The sequence below is a fragment of the Loxodonta africana genome, chromosome 3 (genome assembly GCF_030014295.1).
Source record: "Loxodonta africana isolate mLoxAfr1 chromosome 3, mLoxAfr1.hap2, whole genome shotgun sequence".
NCBI classification, from domain to species: Eukaryota; Metazoa; Chordata; class Mammalia; order Proboscidea; family Elephantidae; genus Loxodonta; species Loxodonta africana.
Window position 1 is genome coordinate 205002816 of NC_087344.1, and position 22116 is coordinate 205024931.

At 42.4% G+C, this 22116-nt stretch overlaps 1 protein-coding gene and 1 long non-coding RNA gene across 3 annotated transcripts in view; both read left to right on the forward strand.

Moving 5' to 3' along the window:
* The window catches only part of LOC111751983 (uncharacterized), a 43797-nt gene extending 25391 nt beyond the window's left edge, over positions 1–18406 (forward strand). Inside the window, exons 2-4 of the long non-coding RNA XR_010321594.1 lie at positions 5328–5465; positions 5922–6101; positions 10657–18406. This is a non-coding gene — a long non-coding RNA (uncharacterized LOC111751983). The remainder of the gene's footprint in view (positions 1–5327; positions 5466–5921; positions 6102–10656) is intronic.
* A 3127-nt stretch (positions 18407–21533) lies between these two features.
* RCSD1 (RCSD domain containing 1) overlaps positions 21534–22116 on the forward strand; it is an 83132-nt gene continuing 82549 nt past the window's right edge. The window contains exon 1 of one of the 2 annotated variants that reach the window (XM_023554236.2): positions 21534–21758. In XM_023554236.2, the coding sequence (XP_023410004.2) occupies positions 21753–21758 (6 nt within the window). In that variant the 5' untranslated portion in view covers positions 21534–21752. The remainder of the gene's footprint in view (positions 21759–22116) is intronic. The other variant, XM_064282909.1, reaches the window with a different exon arrangement.

Genomic DNA, 22116 nt, shown 5'->3' on the forward strand with positions numbered 1-22116 from the left:
AGAGATGAGTAGGAGCTTTTTTTTTTGAAGTTTTTAATTAAATTTTTTTTATTGTGCTTTAAGTGAAAGTTTACAAATCAAGTCAGTCTCTAATACAAAAATTCATACACACCTTGCTATATACTCCTAGTTGCTCTCCCCTTAATGAGACAGCACACTCCTTCTCTCCAACCTCTGTTTTTGTGTCTATTTGGCCAGCTTCTGACCCCCTCTGCCCTGTCATCTCCCTTTCAGACAGGCACTGCCCGTACATTCTTGTGTGTCTACTTGATCCAAGAAGCTCACTCTTCACGGGTATCATTTTCTATCCCATAGTCCAGTCCAATCCCTGTCTGAAGTGTTGGCTTTGGGTATGGTTCCTGTCTTGGGCTAACAGAGGTCTGGGAACTATGACCTCTGGGGTCCTTCTAGTCTCAGTCAGACCATTAAGTCTGGTCTTTTTACGAGAATTTGGGGTCTGCATCCCACCACCCTTCTGCTCTTTCAGGGGTTCTCTGTTGTGTTCCCTGTCAGGGCAGTCACAGGTTGTAGCCAGGCACCATCTAGTTCTTCTCCTCTCAGGCTGATGTAGTCTCAGTTTATGTGGCCCTTTCTGTCCCTTGGGCTCATAATTACCTTGTGTCTTAGGTGTTCTTCCTTCTCCTTTGCTTCGGGTGGGTGGAGACCAATTGATGCATCTTAGATGGCCACTTGCGAGCATTTAAGACCCCAGACGCCACTCTCCAAAGTGGGATGCAGCATGTTTTCTTAATAGATTTTATTACGTCAGTTGACCTAGATGTCCCCTGAAACCATGGTCCCAAACCCCCAACCCTGCTATGCTGGCCTTTGAAGCATTCAGTTTATTCAGGAAACTTCTTTGCTTTTGGTTTAGACCAGTTGTGCTGACATCTCATGTATTGTGTGTTGTCTTTCCCTTCACCTAAAATAGTTCTTATCTAGATGGCACTGGGTGTTTTGGGTTTAGTATCTAATTAGTGAAATCCCCTCTCTCTCCCTCCTTCCCCATTGTAGTAGCCATCAAAGAATATTTTCTTCTCTGTTTAAGCTATTTCTCGAGTTCTAATAATAGTGGTCTTATACACTATTTACCCTATTGCAACTGAGTAATTTCAGTCAGCATAATGCCTTCCAGATTCTTCCATGATATGAAATGTTTCAGGGATTCATTATTGTTCTTTATCAATGCATAGTATTCCATTCATCTGTTGATGGGCACCTTAGTTACTTCCATCTTTTGGCTATTACAAACAGTGCTGCAATGAACATGGTGTGCACATATCTGTTTATGTAAAGGTTCTTATTTCTCTAGGATATATTCCAAGGAGTGGGATTGCTGGATCTTATGGCAGTTCTATTTCTAGTTTTTTAAGGAAGTGCCAAATGGATTTCCAAAGTGGTTGTACCATTTTACATTCCCACCAGCAGTGTATAAGTGTTCCAGTCTCTCTACAACCTCTCCAACATTTATTATTTTGCTTTTTGTATTAATGGGGTATTGTTGGGGTGAGATGGAATCTCATTGTAGTTTTGATTTCCATTTCTCTAATGGCTAATGATTGAGAGCATTTCCTTATGTATCTGCTCACCGCCCGAATGTCTTCTTTAGTGAAGTGTCTGTTCATATCTTTTGCCGATTTTTAATTGGTTTATTTGTCATTTTGTAGTTGAGATTTTGCAGTATCATGTAGATTTAGAGATCAGGCGCTGATCGGAAATGTCATAGCTAAAAACTTTTTCCCAGTCTGTAGGTAATCGTTTTACTCTTTTGGTGAAGTCCTTGGATGAGCATAGGTGTTTGATTTTTAGGAGCTCCCAGTTATCTAGTTTTTCTTCTGCATTGTTAGTAATGTTTTTTATGCTGTTTATGCCATGTATGAGGGCTCCTAAATTGTCCCTATTTTTACTTCCATGATCTTTATCATTTTAGATATTATATTTAGGTCTTTGATCCATTTTGAGTTAGTTTTTGTGTATGGTGTGAGGTATGGGTCTTGTTTAATTTTTTTGCATATGGATATCCAGTTATGCCAGTACCATTTGTTAAAAAGGTTGTCTTTTCCTCATTTAACTGACTGTGGGTCTTTGTCAAATATCAGCTGCTTATATATGTATGGATTTATATCTGGGTTCTCAATTCTGTTCCTTTGGTCTATGTATCTGTTGTTGTACCAGTACCCGGCTGTTTTGACTACTGTGGTGGTATAATAGGTTCTGAAATCAGGTAGGGTGAGGCCTCCCACTTTGTTCTTTTTCAGTAGTGCTTTACTTGTCCAGGGCCTCTTTCCCTTCCATATGTAGTTGGTGATTTGTTTCTCTATCTCTTTAAAAAATGTCGTTGGAATTTGGATCGAATTGCATTAAATCTGTAGATCACTTTTGGTGTAATAGACATTTTTACAATATTAAGTCTTCCTTATCCATGAGCCACGTATGTTTTTCCACTTACACAGGTCTCTTTTGATTTTTTTGCAGTAGTGTCTTGTAGTTTTCTTTTTATAGGTCTTTCACGTTTCTGGTAAGATTTATTCCTAGGTATTTTATCTTCTTGGGGGCTGCTATAAATGTTATTGGTTTGGTGGTTTCCTCTTCGATGTTCGTTTTGTTGAAATAGAGGAAATCTAACTGATTTTTGTATGTTTATCTTGTATCCTGTTACTCTGCTGAACTCTTCTATTAGTTCTAGCAGTTTTCTGGAGGATTCTTTAGGGTTTTCTGTGTATAAGATCATGTCATCTGCAAATAGAGATACTTTTACTTTTTCCTTGCCAATCTGGATGCCCTTTATTTCTTTTTCTAGCCTAATTGCTCTGGCCAGGACCTCCAGCACAATGTTGAATAAAAGTGGTGATAAAGGGCATCCTTGTCTATTTTTTTTTTTGTCTAGTTCCTGATCTCAAGGGCGATGCTTTCAGGCTCTCTCCATTTAGGATGATGTCGGCTATTGGCTTTGTATAAATGCCCTTTATTATGTTGAGGAATTTTCCTTCTATTCCTATTTTGCTGAGAGTTTTTATCATGAATGGGTGTTGAACTTTGTCAAATGCCTTTTCTGCATCAATTGATAAGATAATGTGGTTCTTGTCTTTTTTTTCTTTTGTTTTATTTATGTGGTATATATTATTATACATTAATTGCTTTTCTAATGTTGAACCATTCCTGCATACCTGGTATGAATCCCACTTGATCATGGTGAATTATTTTTTTTGATATGTTGTTGAATTCTATTGGCTAGAATTTTTTTGAGGATTTTTGCATCTAAGCTCATGAGGGATATAGGTCTGTAATTTTCTTTTTTTGTGGAGTCTTTACTTGGTTTTGGTATCAGTGATATGCTGGCATCATAAAATGAGTTTGGGAGTATTCTGTCCTTTTCTTTGCTGTGAAATACCTTTAGTAGTAGTGGTGTTAACTCTTCTCCGAAGATTTGGTAGAACTCTGCACTGAAGCCGTCTGAGCCAGGGCTTTTTTTTTGTTGGAAGTTTTTTTTAAATTACCTTTTCAATCTCATTTGTTTTAGGTTTATTTAGTTGTTCTACCTCTGTTTGTGTTAGTTTAGGTGGTATTATGTTTCTAAAAATTCATCCATTTCTTGTAGGTTTTCAAATTTGTTAGAGTACAATTTTTCATAATAATCTGATACGATTGTTTTAATTTCAGTTGGGTCTGTTGTAATATCGCCCTTCTCATTTCTTATTCAGGTTATTTGCTTCCTCACATGTTTTTCTTTTGTCCATTTGTCCAATGGTTTTATCAATTTTGTTAATTTTTTCAAAGAACCAGCTTTTGGTCTTGTTAACTCTTTCAGTTGTTTTTCTGTTCTCTATTTCATTTAATTCTGCTGTAATTTTTATTATTTACTTTCTTCTGGTGCCTGACTTTTTTTTTTGTTATTGTTGCTCTCTTTCTATTTGTTCAAGTTGTAGGGATAATTCTTTGATTTGGGGCCTTTCTTCGTTTATCCCTAGCTGCTTTTAAAATTCTCTCTTTATCTTTGGTTTTGGAAAGTTTGGTTATAATATGTGTGGTGACTTTCTTTTAAAATCTACATTATGTGGCATTTGATGAGCATCTTGGATTGATATCTTCTCATCTTTTACAATATCAGGGAAGTTTTCTGCCAACAATTCTCTTTGTATTCTCTCTTATCCCTCCCTGTTCTGGTACTTCAATCACTCTTAGGTTATTTCTCTTGATAGAGTTCCACATGATTCTTACGGTTTCTTCATTTTTTTAAATTCTTTTATTTGTTTTTTCTTCGAATATATTGGAGCCAAGTCCATTATCTTCAGTCTCACCAGTTCTGCCTTCCACTTGCTCAATTCTGTTCCTCTGACTTTCTACTGAGTTGTCTAATTCTGTAGTTTTATTGTTAATCTTCTGAATTTCTGATTGTTGTCTCTGTATGGATTCTTCCAGCTTATTAAATTATTCATTTTTCATTATATTCCTGAATAACCTTTTTAATTTCTTCAACTGCATTATCTCTGTGTTCCTTGGCTTGTTCTGTGTATTCCCTGATCTCCTTCTTGATCTCACTCTTGATGTCTTGAAGAGTTCTGTATATTAGTCTTTTGAATTCTGCATCAGGTAATTCCAGGAGAGCACATTCATTCAGAAGATCCCTTGATTCTTTGTTCTGAGAGCTAGTTGAAGCAATCATGGTCTGTTTCTTTATGTGATTTGATATTGACTGTTGTCTCTGAGCCATCTCTAGGTTGTTGTATTAGTTTATTTAATGTTTGCTTACTGTATCCTAGCTTCTTGCTTTGTTTTGTTTTGATATGCCCAAATAGGTTGCTTGAGTGAGCTAGGTTAATTATTTTCACCTTGGAAGCTCTGACGTCCTGTCACCAGATGCCTAGAGGTGTTATCAGGTGTATCAATCTAGGAGTCCATTCAATTTTTTGTATGGATTCAGCTCATGTGTCCGGGTAGTTGGTCATCAAGTATGTGGTATAGGCTCTGTCCTACAGTCTTAGAGGGGCAGGGGTGATTGTTGTAGGTACCGGTATCCAGTTGCAGTAGGGGGTCAAGCTGTGAACAAGGCAGAGGGCTGACAACCATCCCAAGAGTGTCTGTGATGAAAGCGTGTCTCTGTTCCCTAGAATGCACAGGTGAGTGGGTTCTGCAGATGAACCATGGGCACCCAATGCTTTTGGTTGTAAGGACTGGGCGGTACCAGTTACCCTTGGATCCCTGTCGTGGGTGGCTGGGTGACCTGAGTGGAGCCACCAGTCCTTAGGCCCCTGACGTGAGTAGGTGAGGACCCTGTTTAATAGGCAAAGCAGTGTCAAACATCAAACATCCACCTCTCTACCACACAGCTGAAACAGTTGCAGTCTTCCAACAAGGGCCTATTCCCCTGAGATAGGCCCACACTGGTTCATGCACGGGGGAAAGGTATTCAAAGTCCACGGACCGTTTATGCCTGGACAGGAGCTGCTTCTGTCCTGAGCTCCCAGGTTAGTAGAGCTTGCAGATTATCTTTTCCCCCAATTGTGTATTTATTCTTTCTCCAAGGCCAGGAGAATGGCTCAGGGTGCTCAGCAGGCCTATCTCAGGCCCAGGGAAATCAACATCTACTGAAGCTGGCTTGGGGCCTGGGGGCATGTGAAATATGTGCTAGTATTTAGCTTTTGCTGAGAGCGCTGTTCTTCTCTGGTTGCAGTGGTGTGAGTAGACTGTGTGGCTGGCTGTTTTTCCCTGAGGGAACTGTGGCTGAACGCTAGTACCAGCCCACCACAATTGCTCCTGGGAATGGCGCCTGAGGGTTCCCAGCGATTCGGGTCTGGCAACTCCTCTCTGCTTCTGAACTGTCTCTCCGTTCCCCTGTGCTCAGTCCATTTTTTAACTTTGCCTTTGATGTTCAGGGCTCCTAGATTGTGATAAATATAATCGTTTCACTTGTTTTTTTCGAGGCTTTGTTGTAAGAGGTTTCACCGGAAGCATGTGACTACTGTGCCATCTTGGCCCCGCCAAGCTTTAGCTTGGTGCAAATCAACAAACATGTTTCAGGAGGAAGAAAAGTTATTTAGGAACCTGACAGCAGTTGAAGATGGCTGGAGTGTAGAGTGCAAGGTGTTCTCTGTTGAGAAGAGGTAAGCAAGGGAGGTATTTCAGAAGGTATGCTTTCTTCTGAGTGCACCTAGGAGCTGTTTACATGTTTTAGATTACTGCCTGTAGACAAGAAAATCGATGAGGGGAGGTGGTGAGTCAAGGCTAAAGTCCAGAAGAACAATTAGGAGATATGAAAATTAACTAAGACACAATTTGCATTATTCCGATGAAAGAGGCAGTGACTGTGATGGGGCAGGTGATGGCAGGAGGGACAGAGACACATTTCGGAGCTAGAATTTCAGCAGCTCGGTAGTAAAAATGAAGGAAGAATCAAGAATGACTCCTAGGTTTCCATCATGAGCAAACGGATGGTCCGTGAGACTACCCTAGGAAGGAAAGAGAGATTAACAGGTAGGGGCACAGGTTTTTAGTAGATTTTTGCAAATAAGCACTTTGCCAAGGTTGAAAACAAGAATTCATTACGTGGAAATCTTTCCGCATAACTCTCTGTCTGTTATCCATGTAAAAAGACAAAGGGAATGGATGGTAGGTGGGATTTGGGTACCATTCTTTCTTATAACCTGTTACCTTTCAATTGGCAGCTGAGAGCGTTTACCATTTGCACCACCAAAGGACTCCTTCACTTTATTAGTGTAGAATCATTGGATATATTAATTTTAAAGCCAAGAGGGTAACCTCCAGCTTTTGGCAGTTCATTTCCCAGTCCAAGATTAATAAATGCCTCTAGTGGCAAAACTGCAATATCACTTAACATTCCTAACAATCCTTAAAGGCATTGTGATATGGAATTTCTTCATAAAAATATACCTTTAATTCTGTAAATGTCACCCCATTTACTCTCAAAAAAAAAAATTAGCTCTTTTTCCTGTTTATAATAATAAAAGATAGAGGATGTTCAAGGCCACCTGTTGTCTAAAACTTAGATGGGAATTAAAACACTTCAAATTCTGATGGTTATTACTTATTTGTCTAATCTAAAAAAAAAAAAGCTTTCCTTCCTCAATATTAATTAGGTTTCCCACTCTCTCTTTCTGCCTTACATTTTTCTGGTCTCTCTGTTTATCCATCTCAGTGTGTGTTTGCATGCGTGTTTCTCTTTCTCTTTTTCCCTATCTCTGCTTGATATTTTTCTGAGGGATTACTTCTTTCTCTGTACTGACTTATGTGTCTTATTTTCACATCTTGTTGTGAGATGAGGCTATCTGAATCAGCTGAATGCCTTAAGCTATAACAAAAGATCATAACCAAAGTGCTTAAGCAATAAAAAATTTATTACTTCACATAACGAGTTCAGGGAAAAGTCACTTCAGGGTTGGTCAGTTTTAGTGCCTCAACAAAATCATTGGGCTCTTTATTCAATAAATATTTGAGTGCCTATTTGTGCCTGGCCTTGATTTAGGCACATGGGATGCACACTGATTAAAAAGAGAGAGAGAGAGAGAAACCTGTCCTCATGGCATTTGTTTTTCCCAACTTTGCCTCATGGTAGCAAGATGGTTGCTGCAGTTCCAGGCATCATATCAGATAGGACAGCATCCTATATTTAGCAGGGCATCTCTTCCTGTGTGTTTCTTTATCAGGAAAGAGAAAGATTCCTGTTTATATCTCATCGGCCAAAATTTCTTCACATATACCTTCTTAAACTAGTTTCTGGCAAGGACAATTGTATTTCCACCATTTGCTTAGGCTATATGGGATTTACCTTGGCACCAAAGATAAATACTGACTTCCGACACCATTCCCTATTGATCTGGGGTGGGGTCGAAGCATAAAAATTTCTTCAAAGCTTAATCCCTTGGTCATTTTAATTTCCAGCCTCAGTTGAGACCCACTGTAGTCCCTCTCAGGTGTTCTGCATCATATACTCTCTGGGTATGAAAATACTTGAGCTTCCTTCTAGACCTTAGTGATTAACCCCAGTGTCCTGGCCCAGCTTCCTCTGGCCCAATCCCAGGAAATCTCTGGCTGGCCCTTCTCTCAGCTGCAGACACCTAGCCCCTCCCTCAGCTTCCCTGAGCTGAGTGCAGTCTCCTTCAGCATGTCCAGCCTTTCCTTAGCCCAGCTTGGCTCTTCCGTTCTCTTCTTTTTTTTAATTAAAATTCTCCTCCAAAATTACAAAAGTACAAGTGTTCACTGCAACTACTGAAAGAACACAAAGATATTTTTACAAAGAAAGACTTGAAAAACTTTCCCTTCTCCCTCCTTCATCATTCTAGAAGAATGGCATTACCAACATCAGGCCAAGCCCACATTAAGGCATGTGAAGGCCCTCAACACTAATAATCTGTGTTGCCCCTCCTCTGCTTGCTCACGCATTTCAATGAGATATGTGAGTTATGTCTACATGTATGTATGTGTGTGTATGTGTCTTAGCTATCTGTGATGTAACTTCTTTTTAAACGTACTATAATATCAGCGATTGAACACAAAAGTGGCATAAGCCCTTTTAGTGAAATGAGATGAACTGGATTATAAAATTTTTAGTGGATGCAGGTTACTAAGATTTTTACTATATACGACATTTTCTACAAAAAGAATATTCTACATATTCTACAAACAAAGAAAATGGGTCAGTGAACTTTGTTGTTTCAACAATCAATGTAAAATTCTGTTGACCTCCCACAACAAAAAACTGACTTTCATCAGTTTTACTTTAAATGGCTCATACTTCAATTTTGATGCCTGTTTCATGATAAATGCTATAATTATAAATGAACAAATGAAAAGATGTCATAAAAGAAAGCTTAATGATCAGAAAACAAATATTACAACAACTTACTATATTTTATTTTTAGATAAATATTTTGTCTCAACATGTTATACTTAAAAACATTTCTTTCTATTCTTTACTTTTACAAATTCTTCAATGATTTCATCACAATTAAGCTGCCAAACAGTATCTGCTTCTATACATAACAAGGGTAATGGATCAAGTCTTCACTGAATCATTGCTTTACACGGAGGGTTTTTGAGTCTCTTTAGGGATGAAAATGAGCGTTCTGTTGTGCAGTTTGTGATCATTAAAGTTAGGAATATGCATAAAGGAATATCAACACTGGGAAACATGCATTGTATTTTATTTTCTATTGTGGAATCATACATGCCTATGTGAGTGAAATTTGTCTTTTCTGAATCCGTAAACTTAGTTCTCATGTAAGAAAGAAATAACTCGTCAGGATAAGCCTGCGCTAATTTCTTGGATGCCTTCATATGTCCTTCATCAGGTATATCCACTTTGTTTAAGAAGGAAAATTTGTTTGAAAGAACTTTATACATTTTTACTCTTCTTTTTTCACGTAAGATTCAAGTGTGTCAATGATGGTGTGTAGTATGTGGTTCCGTGAAATTGATCTCCGGCTCTTCTATCATTCACTTGTTTCTAATATTTCTGCGATGGTGAACTGCTTGATAATCAGTATTTGCTTTGTTGTATTTTCAAAATCTTCTCTTAAATTATATAAACATCCTATTAATGACGGGTAGAGGTCTGTGCATCCTTTAAATTTACTCCTGAGTCCCAGAGAGCTTGACACGTCCGATGAAAATGCTGCGAAGTATTACCCCACATAACCAACATAAATACACACTCTAGTGTTTGCATTTTGTTAGTGATGTTTTCAGCTTCTTTTTTGGTATCTCTTTTTGTGTCTAGCTTTCAGCAGTATTTTCTAAGACATCTAGAATCTGAGCGTATGATTCTAGGATTACACTCACTGCTACAGCAGGCACGTCCCAACATGTGTGCGACAGACACTTTCACTGACTGCTGTGACAGGGATCACAATAGAGGGTCCCAGACAGAGCTGGAGGAAAGTGTAGAATAAAATTCTAACTCACAAAAAAAGACCAGACTTACTGGCCGGGCAGAGACTGGAGAAACCCTGAGAGTATGGCTCTTGGAGACAACCTTTTAACTCAGCACTGAAGCCACTCCTTACCCTTCTTTACACTTCACGTAAAGATTGAACAGGCACATAAAACAAAACGAGACTAAAGGGGCACACCAACCCAGAGGCAAGGACTAGAAAGTCGGAGGGAACAGGAAAGCTGGTAATAGGGAACCCCAGGTCAAGAACGGAGAGTGCTGACATGTCATGGGGTTGGCAACCAATGTCAACATACAATATGTGTACTAATTGTTTAGTCAGAAGCTAGTTTGTTCTGTAAACCTTCATCTAAAGTACAATAATTAAAAAAAGACATTTTAAGACTGAACCACTGCCTAAATATGTTTTAAGAACTGTCCATTGAATAGAGGAGGCAAAAAATGTACAGAGTAACTAAACAGTAGAAAAAAAAACAGCTGCTTCCAGACAACAATCGATTGTGTTACATCATATAAGATGAAGTGAATGCGAAGCACATGGTATGAAAATGGCACATACATTATGTTCTAAAATTTTCTTTTGCATACCTTTATAATGCCCTGACATACTGGCAACATTGTCAGAGGACTGGCCTCTGTACTTAGAAAAATCAATTTCGCAAGCTTCACATAAATAGTGAAATACTTGATTTGCAGTTTCTTTACCGGTATGACTTTTTACCTAGTAAGTGTGATAAATCTCTCCACAGGTTTCCCATGTGTTGGAGATACGTATCTGTCATGGATTGAATTATGTCACCCCAAAATGTGTGTATTAGTTTGGCTGGGCCATGATTACCAGTGTTGTGTGACTTTCCTTGTTGTAAACCCTGCCTCTGTGATGTTAATGAGGGAGGATGGGCGGCAGTTGTGTTAGTGAGGCAGGACTCAATCTACAAGACTAGATTGTGTCTTGAGGCAATCTCTTGAGATATAAAAGGGATTAGCTAGCAGAGGGATGGAGGACCCCATACCACCAAGAAAGCAGTGCTGGGAGCAGAGCGCATCCTTCAGACCTGAGGTCCCTGCGCAGAGAGGGGGAAGATTGACGAGAACGCCTACAGAGACAAAGCCTTCCCCTGGAGCTGACACCCTGAATTTGGACATTTAAGCTTCTTTACCAGGAGGAAATAAACTTCTCTTTGTTAAAGCTATCCATTTGTGGTATTTCTGTTACAGCAGCACTAGACGACTAAGACAGCATCTTTGAACAATACTTAGCTGATCTGTATGAAAATGATCAGAAGTGGAATGTACATAAGACAGGGAGCAAAGGCCCTGAGACTGGAGGGTGCCTGTTTGAGAAACAGCGAAAAGACTGGTGTGGTTAGAGGAGAAGCAAGTAAAAGAGAAATAGAGGATACTACCAGGGATTTTTTTTTTATCAGGGAGGTAATAGGGGTTTGGGTGTGGAACTTAGGAACTTATTAAGACAAGGAACGGAGTGGCCCCCAAATCTGTAAACAAAGAAATAAGAACAGAGCCAGGGCCCAGAAACAAAGCCATTCCCCAGAACAATGGGGCAGGGCATCTAAAAATAGCCAGCAAACTTCTTTAAAGTTGCCTTTCAGAGGCAGCTGGAGAAAACCAGGCCCAGGGACATGGGCAGAACATCCACCCGTGACCACCGTGTGACCTTCCACCAGGGGCAGTGAGGGGTTACAGCTCCAGCTGGGGAATCGAACCAGGGGAGTGAGAGACTGCACAAGCGCAACACCCTATAATAAGTCCTGCTACGAATCCCAGGGGCCTCCAGGACAGGAGCCATCTTGGAGAGCTGCTGCGTGTACACCTTAGTTAACATATCCCCGCCTGTGTCTATGAATAAACATGAATCTTTTCAAGCCCAAGAACTTTTAAAAACTCAGGCCCATCTTCAGTTCTGTGAGATGAGGGTAAGCATTGCTCTAGGCCCTCCTCGTCTCCGCTTGCAAGCCTCTTCAATAAAGCTTTGCTCATGTGGCAAACTACATGCCTTACCTTCTCATTCTTGACCAGAAAGAGGCAAGAATCTTATTCCGGTAACATACAGACAAATTGAAATATCGAGCTATACTTATTTCACTGAAAATAAGTTGATCAAACTTTATCATTTATTAAGTTTATTCATTCTTCACATGTTGTTTTTGGCATAATACGGTAGGTTGCCCTTTCTTGTGTTAACATATTTTGAGATGTGACGCGCTAAAGATGGATTAAACTGAGCAACAAGGTCAAGTAAACCCCCCAAAATTTCCATTTTGTGGGGAACCAAATGCTTTGTTTCTTCCTAAAAAAGATAGTCCACCTTCATCGATTGTTACAAATGACAGCAATAATGCACTGCAAAAAGGCTTTCTAATACTGACGTTCTTCATTAATTTGTGTTTTTGGTTCATGAGGTAAGCCAAAACTATGTCTTCTGCTTAAATATGACACCAATACAATCTCTGTGAATTAAACTGTTTTCATGTTTATCATATTCAAGTTGCACCAATTTCTAAGTCCATTGGAAATCCTGGTGGTGTTGTGGTTAAGTGCTACTGTTGCTGGCCGAAAGGTCTGCAGTTCGAATCCATCAGGCGCTCCTTGGAAACTCTATGGGGCAGTTCTATTCTGCCCTATAGCATCGCTATGAGTTGAAATCGACTTGATGGCAAAGGGTATCCATAGCAAACTGAGAATTAAATGACTCAGGGCTAAACAGTTTGCAAACAAAACAATATACAGAGCTGACGGAGAATATAGTAGCTGCTTCCTTGTATAATTTTCACCATTAGCATTGCACCCTAGAAATGTATTCTGGCTATAGACCCTTGTTTGTTTACCATCCAGAAATTTTCTACATGAATTTTCAAATGGTCCACTGTGATGTTGACAATCACTTGGCCCTCTTTTTTGATCCAATAATTTATATCATTACCAGAAATACTATTCCACAAAACAGGATCTGTATTTCTGTTATTTATGGGGTCTGCAAATGTGACAATTTCAGATTCTAAAATAGTTTAATTTTCTATGCCATTATTAATTTTTTTATTATAGCAAGGGATGGATGCAGAATTTGGAACAAATTCTGTTATATTCATATTGCTATTAGTAATTTCAGCACTAGCAGTACTAGTACAACAATTTGTACCCATTAAACCCAAGCGTTCAATGGAAGAAGTGTCTTCTCATTCATTATGTTTAATTTTGGAATTGTCTTTAGGAATTCACATATCCTTTTCTTTTTATCTTCTGTGAGCTTTCATTTTTGTGTTCCACTTAGTTGTAGCCATTTTATGTTACCTGGATATAAAATTATGTCACCTTTTAAATTTGGTTCTACTGTAGCAAATATAAGACAGAAAACAGAGGGCCCCCCCAAATCTGCAAACAAAGTAAAAAGAAATAGGCCAGGGTACGGAAACAAAGCCATTCCCCAGACCAATGGGACAAGGTATCAGAAACTAGCCTGCAAACTTCTTTAAAGTTGTCTTTCAGAAACAGCTGGAGAAAACCAGCCCCAGGGACCAGAACACACACCTGTGACCCCTGTGTGACCATCCACCAGGGGCAGTGAGGGGCAGCAGCAGCAGCCGGGAGACTGCGCAGGCGCAACACCCCATAATAAGTTCTGCTACAAATCCCAGAGGCCTCTGGGACAGGCGCCATCTTAGAAAGCTGCTGCACACACACCTTAGTTAACATATCCCCACCTGTGCCTATGAATAAACATGAATCTTTTCCCACCCAAGAGCTTTTAAAAACCCAGGCCCATCTTTTGTTCTGTGAGACAGGGGTATGTTTTGCTTAGGCCCTCCTCGTCTCTGCTTGCAAGCCTCTTCAATAAAGCTTTGCTCGTGTGGAAAACTCTACGTGACTTACTTGCTCATTCTTGACCAGTGAGAGGCAAGAACCTTATTCTGGTAACAAATACATTGAATAATCGAAAAAAAAATTATAAAGTAAAAATTACATTCAAATTTGGATGTTAACACAAAAGTTATATTTGAAAATTAGAAAGTAAAAAAATTGACTTGGAACATGTAATTTTGTTCTTCGGGTCTATAAAGTATATTAAGAACTATAAAGTTCTTAATACACTTTACAGTCAATGGAGCCAATCCAGAATCACACATTGAACCCAGTTGTCACTGCTCTCTAGTCTCCTTTAACCTGGAGCACTTCCTTGGCCTTTCCCTGACTTTTCTAAAATTGGCACTTTTTAAGATTACAGAGCAGTCAGTTTGAGGAATGTCTCCCTATCTGGGTTTGTAAAAACTGCTTAAGGGTGGTGTCTGACCTCCTTTCACTTCACAAAGGGGAAGGAGAATCAAGATCAACAACCCAAGGATGATTTCCATGAGGTGGAGGTCAGACATGCCTCCTCTCTCTGCTATCTTTACTAGTTCTGAAACCAACTATCCCTCCCACAGCGCTCTACTTCTCTGCTTGGTTCGATAATTCATTGCAATGGCCTCACAGAACTCACAGACAATACTCACAATTATGGGGTTTATTAGGGAAGTAACAATTACAGTTCAGGCTCAGGAACACTCAGGATACAGCTCTTCCTTCAGGATAGCCTCTTCCTAGCCATGCTTGCAGGCATCCCTCTCCCTGGCCCTGGCCCTAGCCCTAAAAGGCCTCTGCCCAAAGGCACTCAGTGTTCACTCTCCGTGGGCCAGGAAGCCCAACACGTAGTCTCCTGCTGCTGGGTCTCTACTTTCGGTCTCTCCTGCCACCACTTCTCACTGCCCTCAGTGTTACAGCTCTCTCTCCCTCTCCGCCTCTTGGTTCCAGGAGCTTCTCAGTGGAGGGATCGTGGGTCCAAAGGATGTGCTGGCTCTTCTTCCTAGGTGGTGGTAGGCTCCTCTGTGGCTCATTTCAAACCCAGCGGGATGGCAAAACCAACCAATTCCTTTGGTGGGCCACAATTACCCTATCACACAGTTCCACCCAATCACTTGAGTGGGAATTACAAGACCATGGCGAGAAAGACCACACGAAAGTGATCCATCACACGACAGGATTTGTCCAAGGTTTTCCCATGATTACATTCAGGTTTTGTATTTTGGCCAGAATATCATAGAGGTGATGATAAGTTCTTCTTGTTGCATTCTGTCAGGTTGTACATGAACTTAATGTGTCCCATTACTGGTGGTTGTAAAAGGGTGTTAGTAGTAATGTCCGAACTTGTTTAAGACCAGGGAGATAATAACCAGGATCAGCCCAAAGCTGATTCCCGTGAGGTGGTGGTCAGATATACCTCTGCCCTCCAACCTCTTTTTTTTCTTTTTAACAATTCTGACACCAGCTGTCCCTCCCATGACACTCTCTACTTCTCTTCTGGTTTTAGTAATCTGTTGCAACGGCCACACAGAATTCACAAACCATACCTATAGTGAAGTGGTTTAATAAGGAAGTAACAGGGTACAATTTGGGATCAGGATCAATAGGTTACAAGTCGGGATCAGGGTCAGGAAGCAGGTAGGCAAAGTCTCCCTTCTTCAGTGCAGGCCAACTCTCTCAGCAACTCTCTTGGCTGTGCAGTGTTCCTCTCAGCCCCCTGAGGACAAGCTCCTCTTGGCCCCCTCAGGAAGGGCTGCTCTTGGCCCTGCTGTCCATCACCACCAACTCTACCACAGGACCCCTCCCAGGCCTGTCTTCACCATCTCTGCTGTCGGGCCCCTTTTGGGTCTCTTGCTGTCTTCAATATTACAGCCCTTGATGCACGGTATGGCTCTTTTAGGAGCTGCTTCTTCTCGCTTTCTTCCTTTTGCTTCTTCCTGCTCTTCCTGCTTCTTTCTGTCTCTAAAACCTCTGTGAGGTTGGCCGCTTATATACACAAACTCTTGATCAATTTCAAGGTATGGTCTCCTTCAGCAGGGGGCCACGAACTCCCCTCTTGGTAGGCCACAGATACTTAATTTGCATAGTAGGCTACAGACTTGTCATTTGCATAGTCTATTGACCAATCCCTGGAAGGTATATACCAACCACAGGGCAAGCTGCAGTCAAGGAAAAGTTGATCACCATGGACAGTTTATCCAAGAAAAGTCAATCACCATGGACAAGGTAACAAACCCTCAGGGGCAGAAAACTAGGGGAAAGGTAACTCTTCAGGGCTTAGGGGGAAAATTTCTCAAAATGTTTTTCCAAAGAACCAAAGCAAAAGGCCACATACAGAAACTCATTTCACCACAGTGGTGTTAACTTTGATCACTTGGTTAATATGGACTTTGTCAGGTTTTTTCTCTGTAAAGTTACTTTTTTCTCCCTTTGTAAGGAATACGTATGTTGTGGGGAGATACTTTGAAATTGTGTGAAATTCCAGTCCTTATCTGACTTTTACCCACTAGATTTAGGATCCTCTGATATTTCTACCTGAGATTATCATAACTATGATGGTTGCCAGATGGTGAATTTTCTAAATTAATTTTTTTCTTACATTTGTAAGTTGACGTTCAGTTGTAAAGAAATCTTTCTCTTCTCTGCATTTGTTTATCCACTGATTTATTTATATCAGTATTGACTCATGCATTCCTGTTTTAATGAATGGGTTATAATCCATTGTTGGCATTATTTACTATTTATTTACTTACCATTATTTATTTCGATGCTTAAATTATCCCAATATTGTCAGTTGGAGCTCCTGCAAGGTGACTTCTGTATCCTTTTAACACGTCCCCATTCATTCATTGAGAATCTTCTGGCACAATATAATGTTCCAGGCTTGTCCTGTTCTGTACCTGCCCTGGCCCTGTAATCAACCATTTCCTCCAAGGAGCCCTGGTTCCTTTAGTGGAGAATGGTACTTAGAAACCAAGATCTGGGCTCTGTGTGTATTCATTCCTGCTGGGGTGTCAGTCCTACTAGACCCTTTCAGCAGATCAGACTAGGAGATATATGTACGTCCTTAAAATCCCATTGCTGTTGAGTCAGTTCTGCCCCATAGTGACTCTATAGGACACAGTAGAACTGCCCCATAGGGTTTCCAAGGAGTGGCTGGTGGATTTAAACTGTAGACCTTTTGGTTAGCAGCCAAGCTCTTTAACAACTACACCACCAGGGCCCCAAAAAACAGAATGTTGCATTGGCTGGGAATCGAACCCAGGCCTTCCTTGTGGCAGGTGAGAATTCTGTATGTATTACATTTTCATCTACATTTATTTCTATATTTATGTATATATTTTGTGAGCTGTGGGTTCACACTAACACCTCCCACTCCAGTACAATACCACAGGGTCCACTCTAGCCCTTACTCTTTGCATATTTGTACCTCTGTTCTCCAACAGTGAGAAACCTGGCTCCCATTGCTCTCAACATGTCTACTGATTTGCTCAATTTCCCTATGTAGTCAATCTCCTGATTGCTAAAGGTCATTTCCCTACAGGCCCAGAGGAAAACTCTCCTCATGGGATCCCTAACCCCTGCTGGCTGCCTTCTACCACCCCCAAACCCTCCTTGTGCAGCCCCCATTTCTGCCCTGCTGTCTTCCTTCTCCATTTACTTTTCACATGTTAAAAACATTTACTGTCTTCCTCTGGGAAACCTTCCATTGCTGTGCTTTAAACACATAAAAACACACAAGCCTTTGTGTTTTTATTTCAGGGTACTCAATTCCATTTCTCAGTGACAATCACTTGTGATAGAATGAGTTGTTTTTTTGTTTTTCTGCTTTTTTCCATGTTCCTGAGATTTAAGGCTGAAGTATACATATTTTGAAATTAGCATTATAGCATGTTTTCTTCTTTCTCTTAATTTTAAAAGCAGATGATCTGCAGCACAGTGTAATCACTTACTAAAAGGTGATTAATTAGAGCTTTTTGCAGTTCTCCTGGAAAACTAAGTAACTGATTAATATACTGTGGCCTTCAATGGTCTTTTCTTCCACTGGGTCTTTTCTCCCATTGGAGTCCTATTCATGGAAAAGGGCTCTGCCTTTGATCAAGACCCATGTGACATGTAGTGTCCCACCCACTTTTTCTGTCTCTTGGGTTTCTCTGGCTTTGCTAAAAGTATGTGCTGCTCTCCAGTGGGAACTTGTGTAAGGGTGAAAGGTGAAAGAAATATTCATTGAAGCAAAATAGCTGGGATATCAACCTTAAATGTGAGGTAGTGCATTCAGGAAGTGTGATGGGGTAAAAAATTTTGTCTCATTTGGTTTTTTTACAGGTAGGTAAGCCTTGTAAGAGTATTTATGGTTTCCTTGTGATAGTTAAGGAGTACTAGTGGGTGTGTGTATGTGTCTGTGTGTGTGTGTGTGTCTGTGTGAGTTTTGCAAGAAATCTTGCCACCCATGACCGGTGGGACAGACAGGTACCCACCAATCCTGGCACCTGAGACCCCCTGAGGTTTGTGGGACCCATATATTCCCAAATAATATTTCTCAAAATTCATATTACCAACCAAAAATTTAAACACACTCCATGACTCAGCATGCGTCCATTAATGAAAACAAATGGCATCCAAAAAAAAAAAAAAAAATTCAAAGCAGAAAATAATAAAGCCTTGAGTGGGTTAAAGGCAAAGATCTAATTTGCTGCATCAAAATCGTCATCTATCCATTCATTCAGCTATCTATTCATCCACCAAACATTTATTGAAGGTCTACTATATACCTGGGGTACCCCACGATAACATGGCTTCCTCCACAGGTGCCTCCTTGGCCTACTATGTGCCCAGGACTCCCCATGGTAACATGGGCTCCTCTACATGTCCCTTTACAGCCTACTACGTGCCCAGAGTACTCCATGGTAACATAGGCTCCTCCACAAATCCCTCCCTGGCCCAGGCTGCATATCTGGTGTTCCTCATTCTTTGCTCTGTGCTGGCTTATATTTATTGCTTTGCTGGTTCAAACTACCAGGTAGGTGTGAAGGGGTAGGCCAAGAAGGAGAGTAAAAGAAATGAATCCTTGTGGGCCAGCCAGCCCCCCAGAAAAGAGGGGAAATAACCCCTCAGACAGCCACTTTCCCTTCCCCTTGGGCTGTCAGTTCCTTTCAGCACACACAGCTGCAGATCTGTAACCCAGAAAATATAGGCATTTACCTACTGGGTTACCTCCATTCTGATTTCTGGAAGGGTGGAAAGGGCAGGTAAGGGGCTCCTTCCTCCCCATTTCCTACCCCTTCTTCTCAGTGAATGTCTCTGCTTGGGGCCTAAGGACTCTGAAGCAGCCCCTGGCTCTGTACTTCTTGACTCCCGTGCAAGCTCCAACAGATTGCAACCTGGGACCCAAGAGCATGGAGGAGACAAAACCTGTTTGCTTTGTGGGTCATTCATTCTCTGCCAAGGGAAGGGCCTGGGCAGGGCGAGGGGAGCAGCTGTAAGTCACCTGGGGTGACTGTGATGCTATCTGGGCCTAACGGTTTCCTCTGGGTAGGCACTTCCGCCCTCCTGTTTGTGAAGCCAAAAACCTGTGCAGGGGCAACCCCCTTCTAAGCAGAAAGGAGGGCTAGATGGAAGGAGAAAGGAAAGCCTCGTTGTGCAGGGTTAACAGAAATACTAACAGCGATGCTTTCATCACCAGCTCAGTCCCATACCCTTAAAAAAAATAAAGAAAAAGAAATCACAAGAGTGCACTGCAGGGCACAGGGAAATTTACTTTCCTGCTGCCAACTCTGCCCTAGTGTCTTCACCTTCATGGCTCTGTGACTGGAATGGGAGGAGACTCACCATCAATTCCTGGGGCGGGGGGGGGGGGAGTCCCTTCCAGTGGGCCCCAGAGTGCCAGGCTCTAAATGAAAGAGATACCGGGTCCCTAGTCATTTAAAGGAGCCCTGGTGGCACAGTGGTTAAGAGCTATGGCTGCTAACCAAAAGGTTGGCAATTTGAATCCACCAGCTGCTCCTTGGAAACCCTATGGGACAGTTCTACTCTGTCCTCTAGGGTCACTATGAGTCAGAATGGACTTGATGGCAACAGGGAGTCATTTAAAACTTTACATGAGCCTAAGCATTATATTTATACAAAATGCCTGCTTTACTCTACAGTGGCTGGTGGATTTGAACTCCCGAACTTTTTAGTTAACAGCCAAACGCTTAACCACTTGCACCACCAGGGTTCCCCTTCGCTTTATAGGGTGAGGAAAATGAGGACCAAAGAGGTTAGGTGGCTTGTCTAAGGAAACACAGCTAAAGTGTAGCAGAACTAGGATGGAACCTTCAATCTGAACTCAGGGGTGGAGCCCCTATTCTCAGCTAAGGTAAAGGAACTAGAAACCACTCTGGCATTAAGGCTGTTTTAGAAAGTGGGACCTTAGGAGGCTCTATGACAGGAAGATGTTCATGTCTCCAAGACTGGTAACTAGAGCAGCAATCTAACTAAGTACCTGGAAGGCAGAAGGTGGTGTTGGGATGTGAGGCAGAATTAGGGCAGTGTTCTTTTTTTTTTTTTTCCTTAGTGTGAGCAAACTCTGAGCTTATTTCCTCTGCCTGGTTTCTCCGCAAGTCTCCCTCCACAGCGCCTACCATCGCGGGTTCTACCCTTTACCCTTTCCCTGGCAGAATCTGGGTCAGGGATTAGGGAGTGGAGGTGGGCAGGAGAATGTTACAGAATAACACAGAGGTACCCCTGCCAGCCGGTTCCTTCCACTCACAAAACTCTGAAGTCACTCCCCCACCTCCTCTTTGCCAGAGGGGGAGGGATACAGAAGGGGCACCAAGGGCTGGCAGGCGGCAAGTATGGAAGCTGGAAGCAGAGAAAGAATTTGGACCAGATTCCAGTCCCTGCATCCCTCGGGTGCAGCCTCCTCTTCTTCAGCCTCTTTGCTACCCATGGGGCTGGGACTGCCCTGGGGGAGGGCTGCAGTGCTGAGCCTTATGGGAATCCGAAATTCAGGGTCCTGTCCTTTACTGTGTTTAATAGGAACACAGAAAAGGCACTCCAGCAAGCAGCTTGTGGGAGCTGAAATTCTCATGAAGTCAAACGCGTCAATCACATCGGGGGAGAGGAAAAGATTGACTGCTACAGGGAGCTTGAAAGGTTTGCTCGAAGTTATTTTCCTTTTCCTTCTCCAGAAGATGAAACACGGATGAGCAAAGATGATAGACTGATAGGTGGTGGTTTCCTGAAAATGTGAGGCTGAAGGTGTAGCGGGACAGAGATGTAGAAGGGAAAGCTGGTCCAGTCAGTTCCACACCGGGGTGGAAGCCTCCGTCTGAACTGCTCCTCTCCTGGGACCAGGGAGGGAAGATCCTCTTAACTTTCCACCCTAAAACTCCAGGAGAACTAGGTAGACTTTAACGTAATTAAAAAAAAAAAAAAAGGAGTAGGGAAAAGGAAAGCAGTAAGCGTGCAAATAAAAGAAGGGAACAGAAAGGAGGAAAAATAAGAATGATAGAACAACTCTAATTTATAGGGCAATAAAAAGAAAGAAGGCATATTAAACGCGGGAGAAGTTGCGAAGAACTGAAACTGTGGCAAAGACCAGGGTTCTAGAGAAACTTTGCCAGAAAGAGGGGCAAGGCGGCTGTCCCATCCCCATGTTTGGGCAGATTAATGGAGTCGTGGCTCCCTCTCTTGAGTCCTGCCCTGGGAGGGACAGTATCTGTTTAGATTTGTGTCTAAATTTAAACCCTGATCGCCTGCCTCCCTCCCCTCCTCCCCACCCCTCCCCTCCCTCTTCTCTCCTCCTCCTTCCTCGTTCTCTCGAGCTGGGCCCCTGGGCCCGGGCAGTCCCGCAGCCGAGCGGAGCCGGGCTCGCCGCGCCGCCGCCCTAGCCCCGTGCGCGCCGCAGCCCGAGCCCGGCCGGGGCGGGAAGGAGCGGAGAGCAGGCACCACGAGCACCGGCCCGGACGAGCGGGCGCGGTCGCGGCGGAGTCGGCACCCGGGGGACATGGAGGTAAGGGACCCTGGCTGGGGGCGCAGGGCGCGCGTCTACGCCGGACGCGGGAAGCCACGAGCGCGCGAGGCGCGGGATCAAGGGCGCCCCCTCCCCAGGCAGCTGCCCTGGCTCGGAGGAGGGAGCCCGCGGTTCATCGCTGCTGCCAAGAAGGGCAAATGCCCGCTGCTCCGACGCCTCCTTGGCCAACTCCTGGGGATCGACCCTGGTCCTTCCAGGAGACCCCCCTGGGCAGGCAGGGGGTGTACTGGGAAAGACGTAGAGGGAGAGAAGAGAGGCCTTTGGCGTGGGGGGGGGGGGCAGGTGTCTTGGCTGAGGACTTAAATGCTTCAGAAAAAAAACGTTAGGAGCAGACAAG